We start from the raw sequence: 25832 nt of genomic DNA, 5'->3' as shown, positions 1-25832 counted from the left end.
CTGTATATTTCCACACAGATGTGAGTTTGCCTGTGAGAGCTGCAGAATGACAGCAAATATAAATAAAGCAATAATATCATTCAAATGGGAAGAAATTATAATTGTATCAAAATCCAGCGGATCAATATATGGATGAACACATTCTATAGATATGAGAGATAGAAAGACTGTGCTGGTGATAGGGATGATGGTAAATGTCGTATGGCTAAATGAGCAGTAGTTTCTCTGTGAGTCTAAAGATAAATGAGAGATAATGAGTGTGAGCAGCAGGCAGCAGCCTCACTCATTAACACACACACACACACACACTGCTGCTTTCTCTCTCTGAAGAGGAAAGCTCTCTTCTAGGTCACCTCAAGGACAAATATGGAATATTTTCCTATTAAGCGTCACGTGCCTGGCAAAGAAAAACACCAGAGAAGAATCGTCAAGGTAACCCTCCCAGGGGCCCCGGCTGGCTCGGCTCAGCATCGTTCCACAGACACGTTACCGTAGTGATTCCCTGAGGAGAAGCACTGCTACTCTAAAGCTCAATACCAGACCAGACTCATCCAGGCTAACGAGTCACAGTCAGGTCAGACCTGACCACCCTCTCTCTCTCTCTCTCTCTCTCTCTCTCTCTCTCTCTCTCTCCAGTTTGTCTTTCACCACAGCTACAAAGATTCCTGTCGTTTTTAAACGAGTTGTACATTTCTCAGTGATCCTGATGATGAGCCTGGACTCTTCCCACACTCTGACAGCAGGACTTGACTCGCTCTTCAGAGGCTCAGTAATGTCCTGCAGACAGCGACGGTAGGATTACATAAACAGCTCCGGTGCTGACGGGCCCTGATGCAGCATGGCCGCCGTGTAGTTTCAAAGCCGGAGCAGCTTTCACACCCAGATCAGCTGCTTCTTCTTCTACACAGCAGTCAGGCGTTCCAGGGGCAGCAGGCTTGCAAACGACGCTGACTCTCCAAAAAGTCCCCGCCTGCCTGATTGCTCTGGCGTAAACATTGCTGTTCCAGCTCTGCAGGCGTGCTCGGCTGCCCCACAGAGACTTTACACCCTATATGGTCAGCGGAGTAAAAACACTCGGGCTTAGGACAGAAAACAGATTATTCAGAGGGACTTGTGTTTATGTGAGTGTCACCGGCTTGAGTTTTCACATTTTTTTGAAGCTTTCTGCCGTTGTCTCCTGCCACGATCCAGCTGCACTAAATGTCACATGTTGTGTACGCTGAGGATGAAACATTGACCCCTGCAGTGAGAGGTTAACGACTGATTGCGAACAAACGCTTGGCCACTCGACTCCCTCGTGGACAAAACGTCACATAAATAGGATTAAAGACTTGATAGGCTTGAAAGTGCTGCACATTCTTCCACACCTGGGAGACTTCCCTCACAGATGTTGCACACAATCACGATTACAAGCCTGGTTCAGTTTATTAAGCATGCAGGTGTTCTTCATTTCCCTGTAATGAGGGGAGTTTACTGGGCCGCTAACACCTGGGCTCAGGTATAAATCAGCTGTGGATGGTTGTGACTGAGCTCCTGGACTCATGGACTCATGGACTCATGGACACTGCTCACTTTGATTCTCCTAATACACCTCACAGCTGCACCTCCTCTGTTTACTGAGTTGTTCTGCAGCAGCCGCTCAAAGCTCAGCATCCAGAAAATCTGCTGCAAATATTCTTTTGATTTAGAAACATTTCTCGTGCCTCCTCTCATCGTTTATAGGACGCTTTGTCTTCATCAGGAAACTCTGCAAAGTGTCTTCCTGTTGTAGGAGTCGAATAGCTGACCTGAACTCTGGAGGAGGGAATTATGACTTCACCTCAGGGCTGAAGGTCAGAGTCAAGTGTTACACTCACAGAGGAAGAGGGGAGATGGGAGAAGAAACCTATAATATTCCCAAAATGAGGAATTCTGATAGTCCCAGGCATTAGAAAGCTTCACTCAACAATCAACTCAGAGCACAACTGGCTCAGCTAAGCTCAATTAGGTCCAAGATCCAAATCCACTGTCTGATTTGTTTAGACTAACTCATCTGGCCGGTCAAGTTCAACTGGGCTAGTGTCTTAAAGCTCGGCTGTCTCGTCCTGACTGCTCACATGCAACAGCTGACCCACAGCAAATTTGCACGTTTTCACTTAGTCATTGCGGATTATTGATTATAGATTGACAGCAACTGTTTCCATTCAAAATTAAATGGAATTAACTACACCAAATGTTTTGTCTTCTCCCTGGATCCCAGTCCTCTGTAAAGACTCTGTATTGACTCTGCAGCTATCAGTCTTCGCCTTGATGCAGGGACTCTATTGTATGAAGGTTGCCACATGCCAAACTCTCAGCCTTCCTTCATTTGTTCCATGTGGCCTTCATGATCCCTGAGTCTGCTGCTGCTGCTTCTCTCACATTCTTCCACCTTCCATTTGTGTCCTGCTGCTATTGTTTCCACTATACTAGTCAAGGTTGGGCCTTGAGCCTGTGCCAGCATGTTCCCCAGCTCTGCTTTAGCATAGGTCAGTCTGCTCCTGTTCAAACACCAGCTCATCAAACCTTTTGTAATTAAAGGCTACAGCGCTGCACCTTAAAGCCACGATGAGGTTCTGAACATAGATCCTCCTCATGTTGCCACCTTGTGCACGGTGGCATTGACCACATTAGCCAAGACACCAATCTGTGCTGGCTCAAGCCTCCATGTGTTCATGTGTTCATGTGTTAATATGCCAAGTAATCAATGTGCCAACTCATAAACAAAGGAAACATTTGTGAGGAGGAAACATCTGACGTCTTTACTACAATATGTGGAGACACCAACCTGACAGCTGGGAGGATCTCCATGATGAGTGGATGTGTTGTCATGGAGGCGTGTGTCTCTGTTGAACAGCTGCCACGGACTCTGGGATTTAATTGGTGTCAAGAGATCACAGAAAATATCCAATTAAACTTCACATTAACAACGATAAGGCTCCTGCATGTCATCTTAATGTAGAATACATGAGGGAGACTCTGGAGTCATCTGATGGGATGAAGAGTAACTCAGGCTGCTGCTGCCTTTACATCACAGAACTGGAGGCATTTTGAGACAGATACTGCTTTGGTTTCAGATTTCAGATTTCAGTTTAGACCCCACTTCAATACTTACAGGTAGATCTTTACACACACATGTTATGATTCTCATCTAGGAAAGCAAAGTGCCCACTGTGTGTGTGTGTGTGTGTGTGTGTGTTAGCTGCACACCTACAGGCCAGTGGACGATGACGAGAGAACAGCGTAAAGACCCGATCTGTGTCTGATAGTGAATTCAATGGGTCTCTGGTGTTGATAACATAAATTCATGACCATTCTAAGTGATGTGTGTGTGTGTGTGTGTGTGATGTGTGTGTCGGCCCACTCTGTGTTAGAGCGGAGCCTGATGGCAGTGAGTGATAGGAGGCGTGCAGAGGAAATGCCTGGTGTAGAAATGCAGAACGCGTGCTGATGTGGAGCTCAGTCAGAAGGGACCTCTTGTGTTCTCCATGTTTCCAGGAGAAGAAGTAATCAGGGATCAAACTGTGGCAGCAGACCACAGCCCCCCTGCTCATATAAAGCATATTTACACCATTAGATTAGCCACAACAGACAATTAGAGCGTTTGTTGGCTCACCAGGCTCCTTTTCCTGCGCCTGTTTTGAGTTTCAGGTCTTTGCACAGCACACAAAGCTCAGTTTAACTTTATGTGGCTCTTAAAAATGTTAATTCACTGTAAATCTATGGAGCAAATGAATACTGACAAAAATGAACTGCACAGTCATTAAAGGGACCATTTAGACGTTAGTGTGCGTGTGTGTGTGTGTGTGTGTGTGTGTGTGTGTGTGTGTGTGTGTGTGTGTGTGTGTGTGTGTGTGTGTGTGATCCTTCTCATCTGAAACAAACATCATCGTCTCGGTACATTTGATTGTAAGGATATTAAGCGAAGGAAAGGCAGCAGAGCTTTCAGACACACAGACTCCTGTCACACGTCTTCTCACACTCACACACAGTAAACAGGAAATGGCTTCACAGAACCACAAATCACCTAAATGAGCTCAATTGGTTGCAGAAAATGAGATAAAGGGGAATTATTTAGCTACTAGATCATGTATCGCACGCTAGAAGTGTACATTTAATTAAAAGTGTGCAGAAAATTGTAAAATACAAAGTATAGCATCTGTTTTTATACATTTTGAGACACAAACATGCATATAGCCTTTTGCCTTTTTGCCTGTTAAAGTCATCCACGGCATGTCCCAGGTGTCTCTGGTTGTGTGTGTGTGTGTGTGTGTGTGTGTGTGTGTGTACCTGCAGCAACCTGCCCTCCGCACACATGAGATGCTGCACATGTGTGCTTTGGTGGAAACTCAGTGAGCAGAGACGGAATGATAGAGGAGAGATGGAAACTAAAGAAGCTCTCACACATGTTGCCTGGGAGATTAATGCTGATATTCATGGTGCAAAGATTAAAAAAAACAACAACAACAACTCAGTGATCCAGATGGTGAGTCAAAATGATGGAACAGTGTGTGTGTGTGTGTGTGTGTGTCTAGGAAGCTGCTCCCGGGGGAAACTCCTGGCCAAGGACGCAGAGGAGCTCTGCTGTCTTCTCTCCACAGAAGGAAATAATTAATCCTCTCCTGAACGCTGTGGGTTCGGCCTGCGTCCCGTCCGGGCCCAGGAGCCGTGGATGTCCGGCTAACAGCCACCGATAAGACGCTCTCTCTCTCTCTCTCTCTCTCTCTCTCTCTGTCTCTGTCTCTCTCTCTCTCTCTCTCTCTCTCTCCCAGCCATCCATCCACCATTATCTTGAAGCGTCCAGGTCAGGGTTGAAATGGCAAAGAGAGCAGCGCAAACATCTTGGCTATTTTTCCTTCAGCTTCCTTCAGCTCTTCCTGAGGGGTTCAAAGGTCAGCTGGGAGATGTGGTCCCTCCAGTGTGCTTTGGCTCTGCACCAAGCTTTCTCCTCAGTTTGGCTCTACTAGGTACAAACTAGAGTCTTGATGGCGTTGTTACCCTCCTACAGTGATCTAATGATGAAGGCCGTATTGATCCAGGAGTGTGTTTGTGAAGCTATCTGCCGTTCTGGCTGGCTGAAGCTTCAGATGGCACCGTGCAGCCTGAGATGTGTTCTTTGGCACGGCGGAAGGCCATGGTAACACACCGCACTGCCAAAGGGTTTGTCTTGGACACAGACCAAAAGAGGGTTGCACAATTTCAGGCTGAGCTCGCCGAGTGCAGTTTGTGGGGCAGGGAGGGACGAGAGACAAACCCTCCAGAGTCCAGACAGGAATGGAAGGAAAACAGAGCAAAGACGTCCCAGAGGAGCATCCAAACCCAAATCCCCTCCTAATAAAAGGTGGTGAGTGGAGAGGAACTGGGGCTTTGTCACCCTGAGCCTCGGCTGCAGGTACGCAGGTACCTGAGCCGCTGTCAGAGGATGAAGCGGCGTGGAGCAGCTTATGTTCCTCGCTCTCAGGAGGACATATTGTGCTAACACATGTATCATATTGCCTTTTCAGGTTCAAGCGCTGAGGTCAAAGCACTAACACTTGCATCAATCCAGATCTTTGCAGCAGGACACACATGCTTGCCACATGCACATACAGTACAACAGAGGGCCTGCATGAGGGCTCACAGTCAAGCAGCTCACAGTCAAGCAGCTCACAATGAAGCAGCTCACAGTGAAGCAGCTCACAGTGAAGCAGCTCACGATGAAGCAGCTCACAGTGAAGCAGCTCACAATGAAGCAGCTCACAGTCAAGCAGCTCACAGTCAAGCAGCTCACGATGAAGCAGCTCACAGTGAAGCAGCTCACGATGAAGCAGCTCACGATGAAGCAGCTCACAGTGAAGCAGCTCACATGAGAGCAACTGACCTGACACACACATGCAGGAGGCTCAGTCCATCCCTGCATCTATACCATCTCTAGATACTTCTCACTCACAGTCATCCTCAGGCTCCTTCTCTTCACTCATTGTTGGTAATTTGTCCAGTGGCTCCACCGTGATGAATTTGCTCAACTGCAGCGCCCTCTTGTGGATGAAAGGTTTCACTTGCGTCTACAGCACAACATTGAGGCTTTGCTGCAGCTGCTCCTTACATTAGAAACATTGTGCAGCAGCGATAACAGAAGAGTTTGAGTTTGTGCTGTAGACTTTGAGAGGATTTTATTTCATATTAATCATATTCTTTAGTTCATATCGTGAACAAAACTCCACAAATCTGAGGTTTTATAATAGCTTGTATAGAGGTGATAATTCTATAGCTTGTCTCTAAATCTCTCAGCTCACACACAGTTCCTGTACTTCTCTCCCTGTATGCAGCATCTACTCCCTAATACTTTAAATCTGACACACAGCAGCTGGTTCAATGCGGCTCTGTCCTCCCAGATCTGGACCAGATGATCCGTAATGTGGCGGCTCATCACTCAGAATAGTATAGTGAGAGATGCATCTGAACTAGAATGAACTCCTTCAACACAGACAGACATCTCTGGTGTGTGAGAGGGATGATGAGCATGTGGAGGAGTACAGACTGTGTCCTTTAGCCAAAGTCTGCATTCCACCGGCGTACAGTACAGTCCGGAGTACTGTAGCACATTTATTACTGCAGCTGGATGTACAGGAAACTGCTTGGCTCATCGCGTGCGCCCATCATGCCAAAGTAGTAGAGAAGAGCGGGACGGAGCCACGGAGCAGAAATGTGTAATACGCTGAAATACGACCGCAAACAACAACCACAACTTCTACAAGACAAATAAAGAACGTGTGGTATTAAAATGGACACAGGCCATCCAGCTGGACGGCAACATACTGTGTGTGTGTGTGTGTGTGTGTGTGTGTGTGTGTGTGTGTGTGTGTGTGTGTGTGTGTGTGTGTGTGTCTAAGTGGGTCCTTTGAAGGGTTTTCTCACACACAATGATGACTATGAGCAGAAAGACTTGCAGCGTTGTGTCGCCGTGGGATCAGAGTTCAGACAGACTGTGTATTTAAGTACTCTGGCAGAGGAATCATTAAAACAGTCCCGTCTCTTGATTCCCCCTATGGCAGCCTGGCCCTTACAACCCATTGTTTCTCAATTAGACCGAAAGCGCTTCAGCATGCAAGTGCAACCGTATAATACAGCCGCACACCAGCTCAAAGACTGTCAATCAATTATCCCATTAGAGAGAAAGTTTACAGCCTGGCCCTTGTTTAGCCCGTGTGATTACTAACTCACACACGCTGCTTGATTCCAAAGGGCCACGCTCATCCAGACTATCTGAGGCGACGGTCCTGATAACAAGGCTGATGATGGGGGGGTCCCGCTGTAACCTCGCAGTTACCCAAAAAAAAAGCCTCTGTTATTCCTTTGTGCAAATGCATTAACTTAACAACAGAGCCAGGGTCGTCCGCTATTCTCTTTATAGCGCATTCACGGGAGGCAAAACGGGCTTATTGGAATAATGAGCATGCACATACAACATCTGACATGCTCTCTGAGAGGCAGAATCACAAGATATCTGCCTGCTTTGAAGAGAACAAACACATTGGTGAAACTTTAAGCATTCTCTTTATTTCTCTTCCTCAGATTTCGTGTGAGAAAGAAAACAAATACCATCGCAAACTCCAAAGTGCATCTTGTCTCCCGAGTACAAAACTAATCAGGATGTGTTACTCGCCCAAGGTCTTCCCATTTTTTATTAGCAACTTTCAGCCCCCAAAGTGAAGCAGCATGAAAGAGAAAGAGGAGCGACCAAAGTTGGCTTTGTTTCGGCAATTTATGTCAGTCTTGGTTGGTTACTTTAATGTGTTTACAGACAGAGCAGCTCCCAAAGTCTAAGGGCCAACTTTAAAAATATAAATATATATCTAATATGAACATGTTACACTTGTTGTGATTGGCCCTCTAATATCCTTGATTCCTCTCTGAGGCACTTTGACAGGTCAGGGGTCAAAGTGGAGCTGTTCCTCATTTCTGATTTGGTGAAAAAAACAAAGAGGCCGGCAAATGATTTTGTTTGTGAAACTCAAACGTCTTCTGATCTTCCCAGATATCAGCAATGTCTTCAATTGTTGATTGTTTTCCATGCAGATGTGTTTCTCTTTGTCTCGTCTTTGTTCCTTCACATCAGTGTGAGGCGTAAAGCAGCTGAACACCGTGGCTGTTTAACATCTTGCATAAGCATGAGGACGTGAGTGTCTGTGCTCCATATGGCTCATCAATGAATTATGGCCCGCTGCTTTCTAAAAGATACCACTGTGTGAGATCTGCTGAGCCAATGAAACATTACATCAACATCAAAGAAGTCCTCTTTAAAGAGCAAGTTTAGAAGAATTAATATTTGATAATGCTGAAAGCCTGCAGAAGCACACAGGCAATGAGTGCCGGATAATCTCTTAAGAATATTAAAACCTCTAATGTGCCATATTTACTGATATTAAGGATTAAAACTGCATATAATATTCATTTAAAAATCGTTTTGCATATCAAAATACAATTTGTGAGCGGTGATGTAATGGCGCTAAATGAGACTTACTGGGTTTCAAATGCAAAGTACACAGCAGGTCGCCCTCTGCCACCTTGTGGTCATTTCTCCAATTACAGGGACGGAGGTGACGATGGGAGCACGGAAGGCTTTTTGGTTGAATACTTGATGAGGACAGGATGTTGTGTTTTCATCACGTTCGGCTGTTTTGTTCTTTTATATCTGCAGATGAATCCTAAAGACCTGGAGACAAGAAGGACAAGGAGGAAACAGATCAGTAAAGGGTCAAAGGTCATGAAAGCAGCTGACACATTTAACTCTCAATGAATAATAAAGCCAAGTGCATTCAAATGACTGAGCGTCGGCCAGGTGGTGACATTGAATTTGAAGTGCTGATGTCTGAAAGAGCTTTCATTGGTGTGTATTATTTCACCTGGTCAACCAGACAGAGACAGACAGCACAGACCCCGCCCCCCCCCCCCCCCCCCCCCCCCCCTGCCTCCACCCCTGCAATTCATTACAATAGGACTGAGCTGTAGTGAGTTGGCCAGCTCAGTAATGTGATGCAGTCTGTCTTGCGCCCTGTGGTTCTCTGGCTGTCTTTGTTAACTAGGCTCCAGTATAATGATATAGCTCTCTGTGATGTTCCAACACCATGGCTGGAGGCAGGAGTTTAGTCAGCAGCGTGCAGGATCAAGAAAAAAAAAGTGAGCCACTGAAAAATGGAGAAAAATGGCTGGCAGTACCCCAAGGTAGGAAATAAATTGCAAATGATAACTACTGAAGCCAGTCACAAACAGCATAATATATTGTTGGAGATTTGTGCTCTCATTCTGCAGAGCAAAATCAAACTTTGGAGGGCACAGTTGGCAGGCCATTAAAAGAATTACTCCATGCTCTGAATACAGAAGGCTGGTGTCAATCCCCATACCTCCCCTCAAACACTACACACTGCTCAGGATTGTTTTGTGTTCTCTGTCACATACTGTTGGTAGCTACAATCAGAGGAGATCACAGTTAGTCAAGCACAAGTAAGTGACTGGGAAACGTCTTTGAAAGAAACACAGGAGTGCTGAATGAGGAGCAAAACCTACAGCTCACACACACACCGGCATGGAGCAGATCAATATTTATGCACAAATATTTATGTCTTACACTTTCTCAATGTACTGTATCAATATTAATGATTAATGATCTGCATTCCACGTGTTTAATAATTGATTTACAATAAATAAGTCATATTTTGCCACTTCCATAAATATTCAACAGACTAGATTAATAGAGGATTTGCTTGTCTGCAGACGATGTCTTGTTGATAATAACAGGCAGTGCAGCTTTGCTCATTCAAAGAATTGTTAGTTTTATGCTTCGGTCCATCAATATTTCATATGTTGTGGAAATTGCTCTAATTAAGAATTCATTTAGTCAAACTCTTGTAATGTTTTACAGAATAAAAGCGTATTATGAGTTGGTAAAGCTAGTTCTGCGTCTCTGATCTCTGTTAGAGACGATCATCAGCTTCATTCAGTCAGAGGGAAGGAGTTAGATGAGACATAATGTTATTATTGTTTTAATTAGTTCATGTGTCATCACTGTTCAAACATCTCAGTGTGTGTGTGAGTGTGTGTGTGTGTTTGACTCTGACAGCGGTCAGATGGAACAATTAAGATAATAAACAGAAGCAGAGACGATGTCATCCTGTAAATAATGCAGCTTCATCATCAGATCATTTTACTTTGAAATGTTGTTAGAATTAAAGCTAAACATTATTCCACCATCTGCAAGCAAAGCTCCTCAAGTACCAGCAGTGATATGCAGACCACAGTTGGAGAGCCAGTGGCTCCACAATGTGGCCTCTGTGTGCACAAACATTAGATTCTACCAGAGAAAGCATCAGGAGATCAACATTTCTGGGTTTTCCCACTGAGATGTGTGTCTTAGTTCTTGAGGAATAAGCAAACATGTTGACAAAAGCCCTATTTACAAATGTTTCAATTCATTCTCTCATTCAAATAATAACTAATAAACCAGAAAAAAATGATGGATTTACAATATTTCCCATGACTGCATACACATGGTTGTGTGTTGTGTGTTGTGTGTTGTGTGGATGCATGTGGTGTCCTTTGATGAATCTGCTCCCTGTCCTCTGTCTTCTACATGCTGATCTTCAGTATGTGACCCTCTCCTCTATATTTGTGTGTAATCTCCTGATGTAAGTCTCGGTGTTCACAGTCTGTAGCAGGTTGATAATGTTGTGATGAGAGTCTGATAAATGTTCTCCTTTCACTCTGAGCAGCTGAGGAGTGGAGGTGTTATCATCTCAGAGTGTGGACCAACATAAGTGAGTCCATCACTGCATGTGTCAGAGGACGAGCTTACAGGAAGAAGGCGGCGCTGCTCATCAGCCGCATGTAAGGTTTCTCTCCATTAGTATACCACAGAGACTGGAGAAGTCAACTGCTCAATTGAATAAATCAGATGGTGAGGCATGTTATCCACAAATTGATTATATGTCACTTGACAAGGTCAAATATTTTAACCAAGATGCCTGAAGTCCCTGAATGTGCTGCATAGCAAACAGCTCTGTGTTCTCTCCTGGCCTGGCTGGCTGCTAACACAGCTTTAAATGAAGACACCTGGGACTACTTAAAGGGAAGTACACTGGCCTGAATTAGCAACTCAGCTGAGGAGCAGCTGCAGAGATGAGATATTTTAGTAATCAGGTGGATCCACCAAGAACATTGAGCGCTGCAGGAATACATGAGTGGTGAGGAGGAAATAAGGGCAGCAGCTCTCCATACAATAACACTGACTGAATCACCATGAAGCCATTAAATCATCTGATGGGAGGAACGCTGCTCCTGCTGTGGACGACACACTCGGGCTATTTTTGCTCCTTAAAGACGGCGAGTGTGTGTGTGTGTGTGTGTTTCTACATAAATCACACGTCCAATTAATGAACAGCCAGGTACAAATACTGCTGTCAGACATCTGATGGACCGTTCATCATGTGTGATGAGGGGACAGACACAGGGCTTACTTCCTTCCTTCCTTCCTTTCTTTCATTCTTGATTTTATTCTTTATTATATTGCCTTTGTGAAATATGGTGAAATATATGGTTACTTTAATTTATTTCCTTCCTTCCTTCCTTCCCTCCTTCCTTCCTTCCTTCCTTCCTTCCTTTATTATATTTCTTATGTTAGATATAGTTATTGTAAATTATTTTAATAATGTAAAATGTTTCCTTAGGTGTGTTGTGATATTTTCTGCTCGTCCACATTTGCACATTTACTTCATTAACCCTTATAAACACCAAACACGCCGTTCAGTAGCAAAGTAGTCAGAGTATTTCCTGGTTTGTGTGTTAGAGCTACAGTTTGTTTTGTTCAAAGCCTAATTAAATCTGTCAGATAAAATAAGATAATTGCTTGATTTTTGCTAAACATACAGTCGCACAATCCTCTCTCTAAGATCGACAAACTGGAGGTTTATTAGCGACATTGTGTCTTTTATTAGAGGTGATATCATCAGCTCTGATTTACGATTCACGTGGTGACACACACAGCGATGAAGTGTGTGTGTGTGTGTGTGTGTGTGTGTGTGTTCATAATAGCCATCGCACCCAAACGAAGCATTTCACAGCAGCATAAAGACGCAGAGTGTGAAACCAAGGCTGATTGTGTATGAAATGAAAACGGTGTGGATGACGTGAGAAGGACTTTATTGATATTATTATTATTGCTATCAAACTGATTGTGATGTTGGTGGCAGAGCATGAAGCCGAATGTGACCTGCATGTCTGAGGAGAGGTGATATGATCTAAGACGCACGGTTGTATGTCTCCTCGCTGACTTAACACCTGAAACTGGAGCTGCGACGTGTGAAATGCTCTGAAACGATGGCTGGGTGTGATTACCAGTCAAATTAAATCTGAGACGTCTGTTACATGTGTCAATGCTTCCACTCCTACACTTGGCAGGTTGTTGGGGGGGGGGGGGGGGGGGGGGGGGGGTGACAGGCTCACTGTGGAAACACTGATTATTATCCGGTGTGAAGCCGAATCACAAACCTGTGTTTACTATTTGGTCGTCTTTTTAAAAAATTTCTTTGGATACCAGCGACTGTCACGTTTGATGTTAGAAGAATATCAATATATTCAATACATAAAGAATAATCTGTCATTTAGTCTGAGGGATGCTGTAAGTCTGCTGTGCTTTTATCCTTATTTAAGCTTTAAATTGTAAAATTCTTGTTCCAATGAAGGGAGTTAGTGTTGCTGCTCCTTTACTGTGGAATCAAGCCTCCTGATTGAATCTATTTTATTCTCTTTATCTCTTTGTTTGCCTTTAAATTAATCACATGCATGCTCTTAGTTCATTTGATTTGTCAGCCTGTATGAAAATAAGAGGAAGCTTAATGTTTCCACTTCCACGCCTCTGTTCAGTCATTTGTTATTCTCTGATTCCAGTCAAGTCAAGTTCATTTGTGAAGCCTGATCTGACACACACACACACACACACACACACTGTCTCATAGGGCTTTACAGCCTCACACAGGAGCCTCACACACACACACCACTGGCTCATCAAAAACTTCCAATTTCTAGTTAAGGTTAGTATTTTCTTAAGGAATGAGGCGTTTAAAGTGAGAAGCGTAACGGCGTTCACCTTGGTGTTAGCCGGCAGAAAGACTCCATCTGAATTCCAGTGGAGGAAGGAGGCTTTGGAGGAGAGCTGGGCCCGGGCTCAGGACCAGCAGGTGAAGCTGGTGTGGCCCATCAAAGGCTAGATGAAACACTAAGTCTACAATCCCGGGCTGCTGTTTGAGCCTAGTGCAGATCAAACCTCCTATTATGCTCTTAGCCCAGCTATGGAGCGCTTCCTCCACTAAGGGGCAGAATATGATCACTGATGCTCTGCAGCGCTCCAACAGACGGCACCCACACCACATCAACTAACCGAGGAGAAGAGAGGCATGAAAACAAACAATGACTTTGATTCAGATTCATCAGGACATGTTCAGACATGATGAGCCCTGTGCTGATATACATATTGATCATGAAAGCCATTAAATAAGTGTGACATTCTGTTTTAAACCTGCTGAGTAACAAACCCAGCTCTCCATTTACATGACTTCAATCCAATCGTGATCAATCATCAGTTTATTAAGCACAGTGCAGTTTATGACACACGCTGGTAGAGACGCATACAAAATGTGAAATCACCTCGGTGTGTGTGTGTGTGTGTGTGTGTGTGCGTGTGCGTGCGTGTTTCCGTTTCACACTGCCTCCGTGTTGGAGGGTTTGGATTAGCGAGCGTCTGTTGTGCATTAGCTGTGAAGAAATCTAACCCCTCTCTCAAACCCATCGGAGGTTGAGCTCAGCACTTTCCTCATTAATATCCCATTTATTCTCCCAGTCAGATGTGATATTTGGGGGGGATTTGAGCGAGCGGAGGTGCAGGTTAGTTACAGATATGCTGACGGGGGAGTTTCACACACACACACACACACACACACGCTCAGTGGAAATGTGGAGCGGAGGATTATTCATGTAGAAAGTTTTACAGTGATTAACCTTCATCTCTTTCCCCTCGCCAGCAAATCCTCCAATCAGCTGGTGTCTAGTGTGTTTCTCCACCTTGATGAATGACCTTCACTATCAGGAATCTGCTCTTTTCTTCATTGGATGCTTTCAAAGAACACTGGAATGGTTAAGAAGAGAGGATCAATCGTCGGGTCGTCACTCATGTTGCACAGCTTCTTGCCTCCTGAGTCATGAAGTTGTGTGTTTGTTATGGTTCTGCCTCTACAGATTAACGCTCATCAGAGGCTGCAGGCGCCATCTGTTGGTCATAAATGATATTGGAGATAATTCACTCGGTACAACATGTGAATGGAATTATTTACAGGAAAGACATTTGCTGACTTTAAACCTAGAAACAAAAGCTGGAATAAATATATCAGCAGTTTTGAAATTTCAGTGTTGTGGTTTTGAAATTGACGCAAAATTAAATTAAATTGTTGCATCTATTCTATTTTATTGTAAAAATACATCTGTAATTATTTTTCCTTTCCATTTTTCTGGTTGAAGTTGAGTTGAAACATAAAGAAAAGAAAGATTACAATCAAGAAAATTACATTGGAAATTAAAATATGTGAAATACTTTGGAAGATTTTCATTTGTTATAAGAAATAAAATAAAACAAAAATTCGAAATTCGAAATGACTTGAATATTCGCAGTGTGTGGACGTGTGTGCGTGTGTGTGTGTGTGTGTGTGTGTGTGTGTGAAAGTGAAATTAAAACTCTAACGTCCCAGCAGCTAAGCACCATCACATCATTTAAATGTATAGATGTCGTAAAGCAGAGGAGGTTAACACTGTGAGGTTTGGTAGCACAAATCCTTTTCCCCTTAAAGGATTCTTAACTCTGGTGCTAATCTACTTTAGCCGGGGCGTTTCCTCTCTTAGCGCGCTGACGAGAGGAGAAAGCGGGACGACAAAACAATGGACGCTTCCTCCCCAGAAAGGACTCTTTTTTTTAGAGGCGCTTTGATTCGGCCCGATTTGTTTTGATGTGAGGAGTGAGCGGTTTTTAAAATCTCCTTAACTCCCCAGGCCCCGGCCCAGCCTCCCACAGGGCTAATGACCGCAGCCTGGCCTGTGCTGAATAATACAAACGCTCACAAGGTGGAAACAGGGAGGAGGGCCTGTGATCAGTGCCAGGGGTTACACATCCTCCCTCTCTCTACAGTACACCTCCATTGATAAGATTGTATTAATTGGTTTGAATAGAGAGGTTTCCCCCTCTCTGCTTGTATACATTTACCATTATACTCATTAGCTTCCCTGTTGCCTCCCAGCCAGTTTCTCCTTCACATCCCTGGGGTCTCCTGGGAGGCAATTTGCATCTCCCCATGGTGTCTCTCTGGGGTTACTGAGGAAATATTAGCCCCTTTTCTTCAGCGGTCGACCCTTTGATTTATTTGGAGGCTGGAGCTGATAGAGTGGCACTCACATGTTAATGACGGCCGCTCATACCGGCCCCTGGCGCAATTGATCCGGGGTTGAAAAGGTGCAATTGACGAGCGGTACAGAATAATCGTCTTACACGCTTACGCACGTGTGAGTGTGTGTGTGTGTGTGTGTGTGTGTGTGTGTGTGTGGTTTTCAGAATGACATGGGGGCACGGTTACTGTCAAAGCTGCTGTGCTCAAGTTGTCCAGTTTGTCTGATACTCATATAAACTCCTGACCTTTGAAGCTACCTTTTGTTAGACGCTTCAAAGATGGAGCCTTTATCCTTAAATCTGTGTGACTTTACTCTGCACCTTTGACCCCAATGTGGTTCTTATGATTACTAGATTAAAGATTCAAATCAAATTCCAGTTAGAGAGCAGACACTTGTAAAAGATAGAAGATTGTAAACATTCATAATTACCGTTTCACTCTGCAGTCTATTTTTTTTATAATTGAAACTATTCTACACATCAATAGTTGTTGTGATATGTTGGTGGTTCTCAAACTGTGTGTGTGTGTAGCACCAGTGGTACATGAAACGCCCCCTGGTGGTAAAACAGATCGCTGGATATTTCTACAGATAATCTAATCAAACATCTCAGATCTAGGGACATTGTTATTCTGGTAAATTACTTTTTGCTTACATGTTCATTAACAAATCAGTCTTTTTTTATGGTCTGATAATTTAAAATCCTATCATACAGCATTGGTTTACAGATTATTTGGCATTAATTGGATTGTTAATAGCTGCAGTCAATATGTTAAAACAAACAACAACATGTTTACTCCCTCATGTGTTTCTCTAATGACTGACAGACTGAGGCCCCTCCTCCTGTCATGAGCTTAATTATGTTTAAATGCCGGATAACGACACCTTTTCATCATCATAGCTTCATATCTAAGATCACTGATTTGTCCTTTGCAATCTAGAAATCCTGTTTAGCGTTCAGAGAGCGACACGACCTCCTTTGCTCTGATTGGTCACAAAGCAGCAGCATCCACGTTAGATAAATATAAATATAATTTCTATCTTAAAATCACAGCAACGACTTCTCTTCGTTTTCACGCATTTATATATTTCCAGTAAAATGGTAAAAATAGCATTAAATAAAAGTCAACATCCTAACTGCCTCCCTCCCTGCCTGCCTTTCCGCCGCCACGGTTACATCTGCTCTGCATACTTATAACAGATTAGAGCTTATGTGTATCAATTGCACAGCTCATGCATATTGTTATGAAGGAGAAAATGCAGGAAATGGAAATGTGCCATTTGAACGACGCAGGCAGGCAAGGCAAGGCAGGCAGGCGCCGCTGCCAAAAGCATGCAAAGGGAGAGCGCTGGCGGTGATGGTTGGGTTTGTTTTCCTTTCAGTGTAGGGAGATGAGAATGTGTGTATCTAAACACAGCAGATATGATGTTTATGAGAGCCATCTGCTCGGCAGCCCTCCTGTGCCCACTGCCCTCCTCAACGTGAGAGCAGCCTCATTAAAACAGTCACATGCCTGAGAAATTTCTAACTGCTGTTTTTTTCCTCCTTAAAGGGAGCAGAGTTTAAAACTAACAAAGCCTTGGGAAATCCCCATCAGACATCCCTCCCTTAATCCATTTAATTTTGAAAGGTATTGTTTAAAGCTTTAAAGTGTATATCGTTTAATCCCCCTCTAACACTACGGGCAGCAAATGAGGCCATGTCAGCAGCTTGAACAGATATAATCTACTCCACACAACAGAAAATCCTCCTTCAAGACAAGGTTGCGCCGGTTTCCTGTGAACTCTCCGTTTGATGTTTCTACCTGCTATTGAACATGACTTCTGTCTTAACCCGACTGTCACTCGCACCCTGTCCCCTTTTATCACTCCCAATGTTTCTCGCTTCACCTTTTTTCATCAGTAGATCTCCCATCACAGCCATTTCATTTATTCTCCTTTTTCACAGAAAGCAGGCCGGGGAGAAACTTCATGTGGCAGGTCTGCAGAGGTTTGAGCTTTGCTTTTTGTTTAGATCAGCTCGAGCCAAAAGGACCTGATTGTTGCCATTTGTGAGCTTCAGTGAGACTCTCTCTCTCTCCCCCCGACACACACACACACACAAGCTACAACCTGTATGCAACAACATCTAACATCTCATTTTCTATACTATAATTTGGTCTTGTTTGTTTTCTAAAATCACTTGAAATGATGTAATTATATGCATTTGCACTAAGCTATTATTAGGGTTATTGTGTAAAAAAATAATAATTCTGCAATAAGCTATGCAGATATATAACATATATATATATATTTGCTATTTGTTACATCTTATAGTGTATCTATTTGGCATTTCTTTCAGTGTGTAATTTGAGTGAAATAAATCCAGTGTATTTTCTTATTCAAGCAGTAAATTACATTGTTTAGTTATCAAAGGCTTTGTGTAATTACATTTGTGCGATTCAAGATGACAGGGCTGATAGTGTCGGCACAAGATGCTGCCATACATAATCACAGGCAAAATCCCATTAGGGAGAAAGAGACCATTATTATGGAAATGACCTTTGGGTGACAAGAATTCAGTGGGATAAAAGCGTCTGAATCCAGACAAAGACATCGTGTGAAACCTCCCTCTTTTATTTTCTCCTGTGCAAATTGATGAAATGTTGGAAACTTACTGGGGTTTTTTTTTTCTTCTTGTGCTTGAATTGTCTTATTTAAGGAGCCACATCTCTGGCTGTGAGATTAGCATGGTGGCGTGTTGCCCGTGTTCCTTCTCTTCCTCCTCTTCCTGCTGTGGGTAACCGCAGATTGCAGAGGAGGAACTCCACACCTTTTTTTCACCGTGGCACCGAGCGAACACGCTCACCTTGGGATTACTGAAGTGTCAAGCTGAATCTCCTTTTGTTTGTTTTGAGCCACGCTTTGATACTCTCGCACCAACCGGGGCGGCTTCATAAATTCACATTGTGTCAAATAAATCAATAGATCCCATTAGTTAAGGACGTTGTGCAGCACAGTAGCAACCCCCCGCCCCCCCGCCTGCTTGTTTAGACGCTTCTCCAGCTAAGACGATGGCAGAGGGATACAGTTTAGGTTTGGCTGTTGATCTGTACAGACAGCTCCAGCAGCTGAAATGGTTTGGCTGACTGGTCCCAGTTGGTCTCTGGCTCCGTCTCCACTGGGCTGCTGGAAGACGGAATTTGCTTGGACACGCTCAGCCCTGCAAGCCTACAGCGCCAAACTCTTCCTCCTCCACCCGTTTAATGCTTAGACATTGACCTCCATTTCATTATCACAGCAGGAGGGCCTTTACTTCGCTTTAAGGACCAGACTTTGATATTTAAGGAAACAAACAAGATGATGTGCAATTTCTACTAAACCCTATTAGACACTATAGAGCTGTATACAATAGGTAGGAATTATATACAATAGGGGGAAACGTCTTAGTATATTTACAGCCATGTTAATTGCATAATTGTAATTCTGTTAGAGGAAATAAAACAGTTTAACGCAGCCGGCCATCATCAGATTGAGATCATAAACTGATATTGGTGTTTTCAAGCTATTAACCATGTAAACACTTGAATTCCCAGTGACATAAGCACTTCCTGTGTATGACTTCCCCTTTATTTGACCTTTGCTGCAGTACAGACTAAAGGACTACTATTCTGTGTAAGAGACGGATTTATGACTTATGTATACAATTATAAAATACAAACCTCACCTCAGTATTCTGTTCTCTATCCTCAGTCTGTGGTGCAGAAAGGAGAACTTTCCCTGCCTGAAGAGAACAAAATGAAACAAAATAAAGAAATGTTGTAGGTTATTATTATTCAGAGTTTTCTAACGATTCTCCTCCTAAAGCTCGTTTACTAAAGCACAGAAGTTGGCGAGCGTCTCGGGGAGAAAAGCAGCCAGGGTTAGTGAAAGCTTATAGCGGATCGATCTGTGTATACAGCTTAACTGTATTAAAGCTCATAATCCCTGTAAATATCTTCAGGCAAGGCAAAGTCAGCCTTTTAACGTCGACTAAATGAAGCAAATAGAAGCAAATACATTTTTAAAAATTGTATTTCTCTTGAACCCCCTCTGTTCCTTACAGATCTGAGCAGCGTGCTAATGAGGCTTTCACGTTCTGAACCAAGATATTTTGATGGTTTTGTCACCCTGCCGTCGGGGGTAACAGTGAAGTCGGGTTTAAATGTAGAGCGTCTGTTCCCCCTTCCAACCTCTAACACCACAACAGATGGGGAGAATATGGAGCTGGGAAGGTTTTACCTCTGAGGTGGTAACAGTGAAGCCACTCATTAACACTGAATTTACCACTTCGTTAGCAACGCAGCTTCCTGTAGAGAGAGAGACCAACACTGGATGTCAAATCCACCGAGCATACGTTTCCGAGGAAATCAGCTCTGGACACATTTACTGTAATCTGTTACACACACAGCTTCTCCTATAATCTTCATCATCTGGTAGTTAGTACATTAAATACATCTTTATTTAGATTAATATATATGTAAAGAAGAATATAATCTATTATGGTTTACATGAATTATGCCTTTCCCCATGTGTGTGTGTGTGTGTGTGTGTGTGTATGCTCTTCTGCGCCGCTCTGTTTGTGTGTGTTTTAGACAGATTGTGCGCCTGCCAATTTGTCAGGATTCTAGTAACAACAGTCTCATGCTGGGCTCCGTGTTGGCACCATCACAGAGTGATAAGACGCAATATGATCTCATTGGAGGTGTACTTTGTTCCCATGGAAATTGGTCAATTTTAGCAGACGACTGAGAACTTTAGGTGGAGAAGCAGGAAGGTTGTCTCCCAGAGGTACGCTCAGATAATTAAGCATCCTCACCAGGGTATTCAGGGCAAACAGCAGGGTTTGTTGTGAATAGAGGTGGTGAAGGAGGGTGTTGGAAAATCATAATGCAGCACAGAATAATACCACTCTCATTTTATGGAGCAGTGGGAATACCCTCAAAAACTATTCTTTAACAGCAGCGCCATGTTAGTGTGAATGAGAAAAAAGTCCTCCATTTATTAGGCCTGTTGTGTAACACTCTCCTCTTCTACAGGACTTTATGTCTCCATGAACACAAGGTGCACACGTCTATCAAACAAACAAAGTCTCCTTCAGCTTGCTTCATATGACTGTATATCAAATACGGTGCCTGCTTGATCATTTCTTTCTATAAAGTACTGCTACTCTCTGAAGCCAAATGCACAAGAGGACAAAGACGTCTGACAGTCCGGGTCCTGCTCAGGAGCTGTGACAGAGTCACACGTCCTCCCTGAAGAACAATGCTGCAGGTCTGTCCTCAGATGAACACGAAAAACCCTTTAAATGGAACCCAGCCGAATCCATTTGTATACAGCAGTGTCCCCGCTGTTCCCCATGCAGACAATTCATTGCCTTCAGGAGCACTTGTTAATGGACCTGGTTCACACCCCACCTCAGAGGTACACTGTGTCCTGAACAAAGGCAGCGCTTTTTCCAACAATGTCCCACAAACCACGTGGCAACCAGAGAAGGACACCAGCCCTCAGGTGTTACCACCACCTAGTGAGCTTCAATCAGACGCTTGGAAGAACACAGCGGGGTTTGTCGTAAAAACGCTGGCCACACAGCCAGGTGTCAACACGCCACTATCTCACTTTGAGGAGAATGAGTCTAAACTGCCCCGGTCCACACTGTCAGGTGGCAGCGCCGCCCAAACCTTTGGAAACAAAGACGATCAAAACAACATCGCTGTGGGACGTACAGAGAGAGAGAGAGAGAGAGAGAGAGAGAGAGAGAGAGAGAGAGAGCGGTCAGAGACGCTCCACTGATGATTATGGTGATACTGAAGTGATCAGATGTGTCTCACAGATAAATGCCAGAAGGCTGAAGGAAGGAAAGCATCATTGTTACGAGCCAAAGAGAGAAAAAGCACAAAACACACACAGGCCTGCCAGAGGTCACCAACAGCTTAAATCACACACACAAGCACCAGTGAAACGGTGGTGATGCTGATCAGTTTGACATTGCCAACAAACATGATTTTCTTGGGTATGAAGTCAGATTAAATATCGCTGTGTGCTTTTCAGAGATCAGTCCAGGAACACAGAGTTTGACACAGAGCAACATATTTATAGCGCAGCAGAGAAAGACTGTAATGATGAAAATGACCCCGAAGATGAAGACGGTTTCACTACAAATCTGGCCCGGAAGAAGACGGAGCAACGCCAACCAGATCCACTCTTCTTCTTCTTCATGCACAATATGCAATGTTCCGTTCAATAGGAATAAAGACATTAGCATAGGTTTATGATGTTTCATTTAGGGAAGCATAATCAGGTGAAGAGTGAGAATGTTTCAGGAGTCTTTCTATGCAGAGAGCGTGGGCGTCTGCTCTGTGATCGCTGCTCCCTCATGAGCTTCATCATTATTCACCAAGACAGGCTGGAAACACTTATGGAGCAAATCAAAAGGTCTCACAAACTTGAGAATGAAGACAGGGGCAGAGCAGAACAATGCCTCTGGTGTGTTTGGCTATAAGAGTCGGTAAACCTTTGTCCAGCGTGTCAACACACACACACACACACACACACACACACACACACACACACACACACACACAGAAGCATGTAAAGCCTGATGCACTACATCTCAATGAACATCTCAGCACACACCAACAGAAGGACTTCAGAGTGGTGGAGATTGTAGTTCAGGTTCTGACACACATGTTTGAGAAAGACAAGCTAGAAGTTCAGAAAAGTTCAATTGAAATGTGACCTCCTGAAACCTGCTGGGTCAGAACCAACGCTGCTGTTCAACAAGTATGGAGCTTTACTTCTTCAACAAGGAGGAAGATGAGATGTGGCGTCCTGTAATCTCACCTGTACGGAGGAGGAAGATGATCAAACAGTCACCACGTTGCTTTCAGCTTTCAGGCGACTCCCATCACACAATCTGACCTTCAGACACTGAGTCTTTACTGACAGAGGGCAAACTGAGATTGGACCAGATGTTCTGTCAGGGAGGCGGCAATCACATGACAAGCAGAAGTTCAGAAACCATAAAGTTCAATCGAATATAAAACAGGTGGCTGAATGAAACACTACACACAAAAAGCAAACTCATGAGGGGACGAGTGAGTGAAGGAAGGAAGGAGACAAGTTAACACCATGGTACAAGACTCAAAGCATCTACCGGCCTCCTGCTCTCAACTCTGGGTCATTACGGTTTAGCTTTACTAATACATTTGTCCATATGTGTAGATATGAGACACAGAGAGCTGAACAACAACAGAACTATCTTCCTTCCTTCACTCCAGATGCTCCTGACCAGTGAGCAGAGGGAGCATTGTCTCTAAACTCTCTTCCCTGTTGGAATGTGTGACTGATTGATGAGAACTGGCTCCAGATCAACAAAGTGACACCACAGCAGATTTGCATGTAAATGTAAGAAAATGTTGTTTATTAGATATCCTAAGATTTACAAATCAAACACTCTGCTTCCTGTTTAAAGATCATTCACCTGTTATGACGACGCACCTTAACAAAGACACGCCTGATCATCCTGTGCTCCATCACCTGGAAAGACCCTTGTGATAATGACTTCACATCTTCAATCTGAATGTAATTGACAGTGTGTGGTGCTGCTGTGCTGCTGGCAGCTTCACACTCATTTCTATCATAAGCACAACAGCTGTCATCTTTTTTTTGGTGAGTTTATGAATCCCCTATGACTGTGAGGAGCCGGTGAGAGTCATAGGAACACGGCAAAGCACACTGGGTGTAACAGATTTGCTTGATAATGAAATTATCGCGTTGGAATCCTGGGTGCTTTTCACCTGAAGGTACCACAGGATTCCTGCTGAACCTTAAGTGTTTCCTTCTCACTCATGCCTCCAAACAGACAATCAATGGGGTGTTTTGTCTTTTGAGGCTGTGACTATAAACAAAAAGCCCAAACTGAGACCTTGGCTGCTGTATTAACCCTCTGAATGCTGAGTTACACACAGTGACTGTCAGGCTGCCTTCATCTCACACTGGGAGGAGGTCATTGTGCTTTTCCCTTCAGAAACAATCATTGTTTGTTTGTTTATGTGTCATGCAGATCGTGTGACCTGGTCCTGCAGGTTCCCTTGGATTGGATAAAGCACCTTCTGCATGTCAGGTCCCCCCCCCCCCCACCCCCCCCCCCCCCACACACACACACACACACACGGGTGTTGGAGGTGTTAGGTCTTCTTACACATGTTCCTGTTTGCCACACACACACACTGTTTACAAGCTCAACACACTATTTCAACTAAATCAATGAGATGTTTGTTGAAGTATAAAATAATGAATGAATACTTCTTACTACTTCAGTACTAATAGTAAAGGCAGCAAACATAAAGGCCTGTATAACAGAATGCTGTAATGTTGTGCGTGTGTGTGTGAGATCGCTGCCTTCTTAGAACTAGAAACCAATCTCAGTCTATAAGGTACTGAGACATGTTTAGGTGACTTTACTCCGTGTCTTTCTTGTGCTGGGACATCTTTAATCTGAATCGGTACACCTGAGATTGTCATAAGTATGCGGACAGTGTGTAGTCTTCCTCCTTTGAAGATGTATCAGAGAGAGAATCCTCTTTCTAATAGAGCCGCTTTGATGAATCAAAGTCACATTCATGATGTATTAATATGACAGAGCTCATTTTTTATTATTCTCCATCTTCAACCATGAGTGTATCCTGTATTCACTCGGTGAATTCCTACTATGAATGTAGGGAATGTCGTTAGCTGGAGTTTCAGAATTCCATTGTGTTCAGTACAAACTGTAACATTCCCTCTGTGCAGTAACACACAGGGTACTGTCACTCAGAAGAACACAGTGGTCCTCCTGCCATGTAACACACACTTCCATCTATCTATCTATCTATCTATCTATCTATCTATCTATCTATCTATCTATCTATCTATCTATCTATCTATCTATCTATCTATCTATCTATCTATCTATCTATCTATCGATCGATCGATCTATCTATCTATCTATCTATCTATCTATCGATCTATCTATCTATCTTTATATCTATCTATCTATCTATCTATCTATCTATCTATCTATCGATCGATCGATCTATCTATCTATCTATCTATCTATCTATCTATCTATCTATCTATCGATCTATCTATCTATCTATCTATCTATCTTTATATCTATCTATCTATCTATCTATCTATCTATCTATCTATCTATCTATCTATCTATCTATCTATCTATCTATCTATCTATCTATCTATCTATCTATCGATCTATCTATCTATCTATCTTTATATCTATCTATCTATCTATCTATCTATCTATCTATCTATCTATCTATCTATCTATCTATCTATCTATCGATCTATCTATCTATCTATCTATCTATCTATCTATCGATCTATCTATCTATCTATCTATCTTTATATCTATCTATCTATCTATCTATCTATCTATCTATCTATCTATCTATCTATCTATCTATCTATCCATCCATCCATCCATCCATCCATCCATCTATCTATCTATCTATCAACCAATCAATCTAGCAGGATGATGCAGTTTTAAATAATTGTTTTTCATATATGTTTATTGTAATGCTTGGTATATTCTGTATTAAGTGTACATATAATCATTATTATTATTGTTATAAACAGGACACTACAATCTAAGAGAACAGTTTTCTTTTGTTTTTCAAAAATGAATCCTGATACATTGGATATTGTTTAAATGTAGTTATTAATTGAATGATTCATTCTGTTGTAAATGAATGTTACTTCCTGCGTGCGTCATCATTTAGTGACACTATGATCTGATACAAATAAGAGAGTGACATCGCATAAACAGGTGAATTAGTCTTTAAATGTAGACTTTAACATTTAAGTTTACAAAGGTTCATATTTCTTCTGAACAACATTGAAAACAAGGCAATGCCACCTCCAGCCATTTCTGCTGTAGTAGTGATTTTGTACAACAATGCAGATTTAGTTCCACACCCTGATATTTCCTGGCTTATGTGAGATTATCCTGTATGTATATGAGATTGATTGAACAGCTCTTTGCACTTTGTCTGCAAGGCTTTGGCCTGTCTGGATAATTCAGCCCGATCAATGCAAACGAGGTGAGATTTAGGTTCATCATAACAAACACATGCTTGTTAAACAGATTAGTTGGGACTACGGTGATTTATAATAAAGCACCCAATTTCAGCCTGAATGTAGAAAGCAGACTGAAACACGGGGAGATGACAGTTTGGTCTTTCTTCACCTGTCAGAGCTGAGCTGTCCCTCCAAGAGCCTGCCTGTCTTCATGCAGACGCCCTGACAGACCAATAGGAGTCACTAGTGCAGTGACAAGC

General features: G+C 43.2%; 1 protein-coding gene across 1 annotated transcript in view; it reads left to right on the top strand.

Annotated features, from left to right (window-relative positions):
* Positions 1-5669: 5669 nt before the first annotated feature.
* The window catches only part of znf644b (zinc finger protein 644b), a 32135-nt gene continuing 11972 nt past the window's right edge, over positions 5670-25832 (top strand). The window contains 4 exon segments of the mRNA XM_076158393.1: positions 5670-5849; positions 20675-20697; positions 20699-20792; positions 20794-21217. Of these exon segments, the coding sequence (XP_076014508.1) occupies positions 5670-5849; positions 20675-20697; positions 20699-20792; positions 20794-21217 (721 nt within the window).

The sequence above is a fragment of the Genypterus blacodes genome, unplaced genomic scaffold, assembly GCF_046128005.1.
Source record: "Genypterus blacodes isolate CSIRO-AG114 ecotype Tasmania unplaced genomic scaffold, CSIRO-AGI_Gbla_v1 ptg000009l_1, whole genome shotgun sequence".
Lineage (NCBI taxonomy): Eukaryota > Metazoa > Chordata > Actinopteri > Ophidiiformes > Ophidiidae > Genypterus > Genypterus blacodes.
This window is presented reverse-complemented; position numbering and strand designations above follow the sequence as displayed.